Source organism: Atta cephalotes (assembly GCF_000143395.1).
Source record: "Atta cephalotes unplaced genomic scaffold scaffold00040, whole genome shotgun sequence".
Taxonomy (NCBI): Eukaryota; Metazoa; Arthropoda; class Insecta; order Hymenoptera; family Formicidae; genus Atta; species Atta cephalotes.
This window is the reverse complement of record NW_012130104.1, coordinates 1,182,930-1,190,091: the sequence shown is the minus strand read 5'-3', so window position 1 is coordinate 1,190,091 and position 7,162 is coordinate 1,182,930. Positions and strand designations below refer to the sequence as shown.

Here is a 7,162-nt window from a genome sequence, read left to right as displayed (position 1 = left end):
ATACAGAATGCAGATGAATGCCTTACGGCGACTGATAGAGGAAGGTTCAAAGATCTTTTTTTTTTACTATTTAGGACTTTACAGTACTAATTATTGTACTATTTAAAAATGTTCGTTTCGTTATGAGTACCGGTTTATAAATATCGAGCTCAGTTTCTGTGAAGAAAACATCAAAAGTTTATGATGATGATTTCTACTTATTTTATCTCATTTAAATCAGACTATAGCTACAAGGGGAATGCAGCAAAAGAATGGATCAAATAAATCTGTGCATTGAGTCGAAGTTGTTGGCATACCCTGCCTCAAGTGCCGATTTTGGGATTATATGCAGAAGATGGAAATGTCGCCATTTAGGCACAGCTGTAAATAGTCTTTCTTCTAAGGCGTAATTGTGCGCTGATAAACATCCTCTCATCTGCAAGCAAAAATCATGCAGTTACAGAATATCTTGCATATAGTTACCTATATAAATCAATTATCATATTATTCCCATAAAACTTTTTAGGCATGAAACTATGATTTTCTAGGATACTGACAAACCGAGAGTTATCTCAACTCAGTAAAGTAACAGTAACATTATATCAATATTGTAATTTCTTCAACAATATAACTGTTATGTATAATATGTGTTGTATTACATTTATATTGTTGAAATTATAATATTGATGTAATGAATGTTACTGTGACTTTGTGTACAGGAAGATATTAAAAAAAAAAAAGGAGCTTATGCATCCAGAAAGATGCCTTTTATTTTTAGGTTTTAATGTAAACAACAATTCGTTCTAATTAAATCAATGAAGCCAGACGAATAATCCTTGATTCTTTAAGAATACCGTCACAGGTAAGAAATCGTTCTTGACAGCATGAGGCGCGGTGCTTTGAGGCCTGTCACTCATGATGCCATTCGAGTCGCGAGAATCAAGGTGGCTTACCTCTCTTATCAATAGCTTCTGAAGGAGGTTCCGCTTGCTGCGACGATGTGACGTGCATGGCTTACGTCCCACCACGACGTACTCCGACTTTTCCGACGTAATGTCAGAGAAACATTCATTGCAGCAGTCCGAGGTAGTGTCGGAAGACGACGCGTCCGCCATTTTTAAATAACCTCGCTCGCGCTCGTGTGGCGTCGAGTATGCTCGCGTGGAGCGGCAGTGGTATATTTGGGTGTATTGTACACTTGTGTCTCGGCGACAGAATGAAAGGATGAAAAGGGTCGGCGACGTGCGCGGTGCGCAGAGTCCAATTCTTCTCGCGCGATAAGTAGCGACGCTGCCGACGCACACACGCGTGCGCTGCGTGCGGCGTGCGTGCGTGACTCCTCACTCCTCACTCCTCGAGTCTCCCTGCTCTTCGCAGTGGCGGTGGCGAGTGGCGACCACGGCGACATGTCGCTACCGCGACAATTTTCGTGTTCGCATATGTTATTTAACGTGCAATTTGATAGCATTCCTATTATAGGAATACTACCATTTGACAGCTTATCGCGCTAACAATTTGCGCCCGCAATTTGCGGGCCTCCTTAACGATAAATATAATAACGTGACCATATAATTACGTAATTTTATTTTTAGCAATTTTCTTTTCGATTGTTATTTTCTGCGATCATATGGGTTGCAAACAATATTCGTTTATGTACAATTTTAGTAAAAATAATATTATTTCTTAATTTATCTTAAATAAAGAGGAATTCAGAACCTGATAAATTGCAGATTAAATGAAATTTTTATTAGTGTTGCTCACTGTTGCTTTCTTTTTGTCAAATATAAAAATGCCTGATATTCTTGAATGCAATATGGGCTTTGACACAAATACAATTAAATTACATTTTACATTTATAGAATTGCAGATTACGTATTTGTATAAAAGTCATCACTTTTAATCACTTCCTTGCAAAGAGAAAAGAAAGCAGCTTTCTTATACATATGATGTAGTGATAGCAGAATTAGGTTAATATTACTTTTGTTGACAAAACATTTCAAATCTTGATTAGTTACAAGAGAAGAAATCTCTTTATTCTACAGCTAATCGATAAACTTAAAATCTTTGTTACACAAATGTAATATCAGCCCAAAATATCAATTCATTCAAAATATTTTGTTTTTAAACAAGAAAAGTATCTATGAAGATAATTTGCTTTTAGATAGAAGTATTTGTAAAGATAGTGAAGTAAAAGCTACTTAAGTTATATCTTACATTGTAATTTAATTATTTTTATAAAAATCCGTTATTTTCTTATGGAAAGAATGGAAGCAGCTAGCTTTATATATAATTTACCCTAATTATTTAGAACAAAATTTTACACACACGTACACAAAACACACACACACACACACGCGCGCGCGCGCGCGCGCGCACACATACGCACAAACGCGTGCGCGCACATATATGTGTAAGAAATAATTCTGAATCTTATGTTTAGATACGAAAAACATCTGTGAAGATAATCAGCTTTAGAAATTTCTCTTGGTATTTTATATATATCACGATTTATTATACGAATAAAACAAAATGGATATCACTTTAGATGATAAACTGTCCACACTTCAGCAAATTAATCAGCAGAAACTTGTGAAGATACTAGATGCCATCCCAGGATCAAAGGATCTGATAATAGAACAGAAACTGATGAAAATATTGGACAGTTTCATAGGAGTGACTGTATTGAAGTAAATATTCTCATATTCTTACATCTACATATTACTTTTATTATCACAATTTATAATAATTGTGTATCATTTTACTTAGGCGATACGGAGTGGATAAAATTTATAAGTTGGAAGAAGGACTGAAGACATCAAACAGTCAACGTATATTCTTAGTATCTAACAGCTTGATCGCATGCAAGAGGGTCTTAGATCAAATACAATCTGAAATATCTTTAACTGGTAAACCACACGTTCAAGTATGCCATCATTTGTTGGTCGTGCCATTCGTCCCACCTGTCTTACACAATTTAGTCGAAGAGGAAGGTCAGCAAATTATAATGATTATCGGTTCTGTTTATTTTTCTAACATCGAATCATTTATTCAGGCTTGTCCGAGCTACTTACGTTGCAGACGTTTTCCATAGAATTCATAAGATTAGATGGAAACATTTTATCCTTGGAAAATCCAATATTTGTCGAGCTCTACTATCATAAAGACACAAGTTCTCTGCGAGCGTTAGCACGTAACCTGTGGTCGTTGCAATTGATACTCGGTTCGCCAAGGCTCTCACTTTTTCTTGGCAAGCACAGTCAACAAATGAGCAAGCTGATGGAATCTATGGAGCAGAGTCTGGGTTCATCTAGTCTAGAAAATGAGGTTGGCGCCTTCATTGTGATGGACAGGAGTTTTGATCTGGCTACAACTCTCCTGACGCCCGTAACATACGCGGGTTTGTTGAACGAAGTTGTGGAGATAAATGTCGGCATAGCGACGTTGGAAAAATCGCAAACCAGATTAGATCCGAATAAAGATCAAATCTATGGAGAAGTGAGAGATACACCCTGCAGTGATGCTTTCCCGATTTTACATAAGAAGGCCAAGTCACTCAAATGTATTTATTTTTATATATGCATTATTATAGATCTCGCCTTGTTGATATTTTAACAACTTGCTAATATAGCTGAACAGGAAGCGATACAGACAATGAAGTTGGCTGAGATGGAGAGATATGTATCGACGAGATTGCAAAGGACCAGAGACATGACCCAGCAATTAGCATTTCATATATCCGCATGTCAGGCTATCGCAGACACAGTAGGCTCAGAGTTTCAAGTCTTGCAAACGATTGAAAAACTGATGCTCGATTGCAAGGACCGAAAAGAATGCTTGAGCTACATTGAGAGAAATATAGGTGCCTTTTCTAACGTTAGAATTAAATTAGAACTATATTTAATTACGATCGATATTAGAAATTAATTAAAATTAAAATGATTTCATTATGATGTAAAATACTTTTTTTGCAGATGAGCATGAATTGCGATGTTTGCGTCTTCTTTGCCTGTTGTCTATTACTACTGATGGTGTCACGCAAAATGAGATTTTAGATATTCAAAAGATGCATCTTCATACTCATGGTTATCAGCATATTCCACTGTTCTATAAGCTGCGCACAACTGGCTTGCTAAAATACAGGAACGAATATATTTTACATAAACTGCCAAACTGGAGCAGCGAGTGGAGTAACAATGCGCAAAAATTAAAAATGTTACCTGGTTCTTTAAAACGATCCGATCAGAACAATCGTACTTGTCCTAGCTACGTATTCAATAACGCTTATATACCCGCAATAGTTCGTATTTCATTCACGTTCTTTTTCTATATTATTATATTAATGTATAATTGTGCGATTTTAATATCGTTTAACACATTACAGACACAAATATTAAATATTGTATTAAATCAGGAGAAGGATCCTCGCAGTTTCGAGGATCTGACAAATCTACCGACTTGCATTGTAAATGGTCACCGAGGCGCATTATCGCCAAAAATGGTCGTGATCTGCATAATAGGAGGTATTACTTGTGCAGAAATAGCAGCTTGCCGACTCATAGAGAAGTCTACAGGGCTACGCCTTGTTCTTACATCTGACACTATTTTAACGGGTAACAAACTCATTCAAAGGATAAAAAAGATTTGAAGACTCGTGACATCTGTCAGGAATGTAAAAATGTTTTTTTCGTGTAATATATTAATCAAAGTTACACATTTGTTTTATATAAGTTATATATAATACTTTTTTGTGACGATTGTGGGAAAAAAAATTGCTTAAATAATTCTGCAGTATATCAACGGAATACAATTGTTTGTATAAATCATCGACATTATTTATGTATTGGTAAAACGTTACAATGATATTTGATATCTCAAGTTTTATTTCATACCATTTTAATATTGATGTTATTATATACTTAATAGTTTCGATTCTCTTCCCTATTACGATCACGATCACGATCGCGATCACGTCTCTGCCGCCCCCAATCCTGTTGGCGATTGTAATTCTGACGATCGCGGAAATTGCCTTGATTCCCTCTCGAAAAGAAGTTACCTGCAAGAGTTTATATTTATTACGAATTAGAAGATTATGCTAAAAACAAATTTTTATACTGAATTATGAAATAAATATGTAAGATATATATGAAGTATAATTTTGTTAAAAAATTGTTTGAATAAACTTTCAAAATTTATATAATAGGCATCTTAATTTATTAATCTAACATCTATTTTTTATTACAATATGTATTCTAAATTATCTTTAATCAATATTTCTGTCAACAAAAATAAAACATCAAAAAAATTAAATGTATATGATTGAATATCTTAATTTTCTTTCTCTTTTCTTACCTCTCTTTTTGTTTATATTGTCATATACGATTAATATTTAATAATTTTGTATTTTTTATTATATTTGTAATGTATACAAATTTATTTATAAAATCAGAGTTGGAATCGAATCGGATCAAGTTAAATCAGGTCAAGTTTGAGAGAAAAAAGGCGTTAAAAATGACATAAAATATAAAATATGAATATATGAAAAATAAAAAATAACAATAATTATATTAGGACTCTCGAATTTTAAACAATACAAAAAGATAAATATAGTAGCTAATGAGAGTCAGCAACAATAAATGGCACAATTATTTAATGAACAATCAGATATTGGATTGATGTCTCCTTTATTTTGAACGTTTCAACTCTCTTTGGAGTTCACCTCAGCAAGAATGATACAAGTATAATTAGCTCACATGTCCATAAGTCACTCGCAAATTGACAAAGATGCAGAATTGTTAATCATCACGGACATGAAGTATTGCACTGAAGCTTTGTTGAACCTTATTAAAACTTAAAAAATAGAATTGTTAAAATCAAATATAAAGATCTCACATTTTTAGGACATATATCCGTGTACGACGAACGTGAGAGTTTAAAATAAAGAAGACATCAATCCAATATCTGATTGTTCATTAAATAATTGCGCCATTTATTGCTGACTCTTATTAGCTTATTATATTTATCTTTTTGTATTGTTGAAAAATAAAAGCAACAATTTATTCAAATAGAACATTTATATTAAAAGAAATATAATCTTAATATTAATTTTTATAAAAAAAATTGATCTATTTAATATTATTGAACAGTTTTAATAGCAGTCAAGTCAATGATCTCGATAATACACCAAAATAAAGATCGTGGTGATATAAATAAAAACCATGATAAAGATCGTCAAAAATACTTCATTCGTCTGTTGTATGTACCTTGCTTCATTTCGAAGATACGTTCGTTCGAATCTACAAAGTTGTTAACTTTATCAGTCAATTGCAAAGCCAATGATTGAAGGCGGCTCGGTTCGCTTCGGTGCATAACTACAGTTCCAGTTGGGTCATCCAATGACGCCTAGATTTATAAAAAAGGAATATATAAATTATATAGAATTACAAATCATTATATATAATATAGATATCTTTGCATAATACCATGAGCTCTTCGTTAATGATCATTTTACTGATAATTGAATGGACTATGGGCCGCTTCAACTGGAACATGTCAGCGAGCTTTGGCATCGAGATTGAATCGTACACATGCGAATACGTAAATAGATAAGTCCTCAATGCTTCTTCCTTGATTAATCGTGTTAACATAGCTCGTACTTTGTCCGCTTGATGAAAAAGATCCCATACCTATTTTGATTTACAAAAGTAATTACTACCTCGTATTCTCAATTTGAAAAAAAATTGTTAATATAAATCTCTAATACCTTTGCATTCATCTTTTCATTTATAATATAATTGTTGCAAGCGGACCAATTTCCGTTACGCATTGCTTTGGCGGCAGCAACGACATGCTCTCTCATGGATTCTGGAGGTCCGACTAATGACTGACGTTCACTGGATCGTAGTTGTTGATAGAAAGTCTTCGAGATCATTCTTCGTCTCGCGTCAAACTCGTGCGCTATAATTGAATAATTTGTCGTATAATAAACTTTGAGTCACACACACACACACACACACACACACACACACACACACACACACACGCGCGCGCGCGCGCGCGCATTATATAAAATTTCTTATCGTGTGTATGTCTTTATGACAAAATCAGAAAAAGAATCTCTTATTTTTAATCGGAATGATTTTCGGTACTTGATGTTTTTATATATGTGTGTGTGTGTGTGTGTGTG

At 34.0% G+C, this 7,162-nt stretch overlaps 3 protein-coding genes across 3 annotated transcripts in view; 1 reads left to right on the top strand and 2 right to left on the bottom strand.

Moving 5' to 3' along the window:
• Positions 1-1,094, bottom strand: part of LOC105622105 — a 5,328-nt gene extending 4,234 nt beyond the window's left edge. The window contains exons 1-2 of the mRNA XM_012203536.1: positions 933-1,094; positions 297-415 (exon numbers count right to left, since the gene is read on the bottom strand). Coding sequence (XP_012058926.1) covers positions 297-415; positions 933-1,094 — 281 coding nt within the window. The remainder of the gene's footprint in view (positions 1-296; positions 416-932) is intronic.
• A 1,414-nt stretch (positions 1,095-2,508) lies between these two features.
• On the top strand, positions 2,509-4,624 carry LOC105622104 (vacuolar protein sorting-associated protein 33B). The gene is made up of 6 exons (XM_012203535.1): positions 2,509-2,666; positions 2,746-2,969; positions 3,032-3,538; positions 3,608-3,838; positions 3,951-4,276; positions 4,361-4,624. Exons 1-6 carry the CDS (start codon positions 2,509-2,511, stop codon positions 4,622-4,624), a joined length of 1,710 nt encoding a protein of 569 aa, XP_012058925.1.
• A 271-nt stretch (positions 4,625-4,895) lies between these two features.
• LOC105622103 (eukaryotic translation initiation factor 3 subunit C) overlaps positions 4,896-7,162 on the bottom strand; it is a 6,683-nt gene continuing 4,416 nt past the window's right edge. Inside the window, exons 11-14 of the mRNA XM_012203534.1 lie at positions 6,740-6,933; positions 6,459-6,662; positions 6,240-6,378; positions 4,896-5,032 (exon numbers count right to left, since the gene is read on the bottom strand). Of these exons, the coding sequence (XP_012058924.1) occupies positions 4,896-5,032; positions 6,240-6,378; positions 6,459-6,662; positions 6,740-6,933 (674 nt within the window). The remainder of the gene's footprint in view (positions 5,033-6,239; positions 6,379-6,458; positions 6,663-6,739; positions 6,934-7,162) is intronic.

Bases quoted from the DNA above. Each gene is read 5' to 3' on its own strand.
- LOC105622104 (XM_012203535.1), top strand. From the start codon at position 2,509: ATGGATATCACTTTAGATGATAAACTGTCCACACTTCAGCAAATTAAT. The intron at 2,667-2,745 runs GTAAATATTCTC...CATTTTACTTAG, and splicing joins ATAGGAGTGACTGTATTGAA to GCGATACGGAGTGGATAAAA. The intron at 3,839-3,950 runs GTGCCTTTTCTA...CTTTTTTTGCAG, and splicing joins CTACATTGAGAGAAATATAG to ATGAGCATGAATTGCGATGT.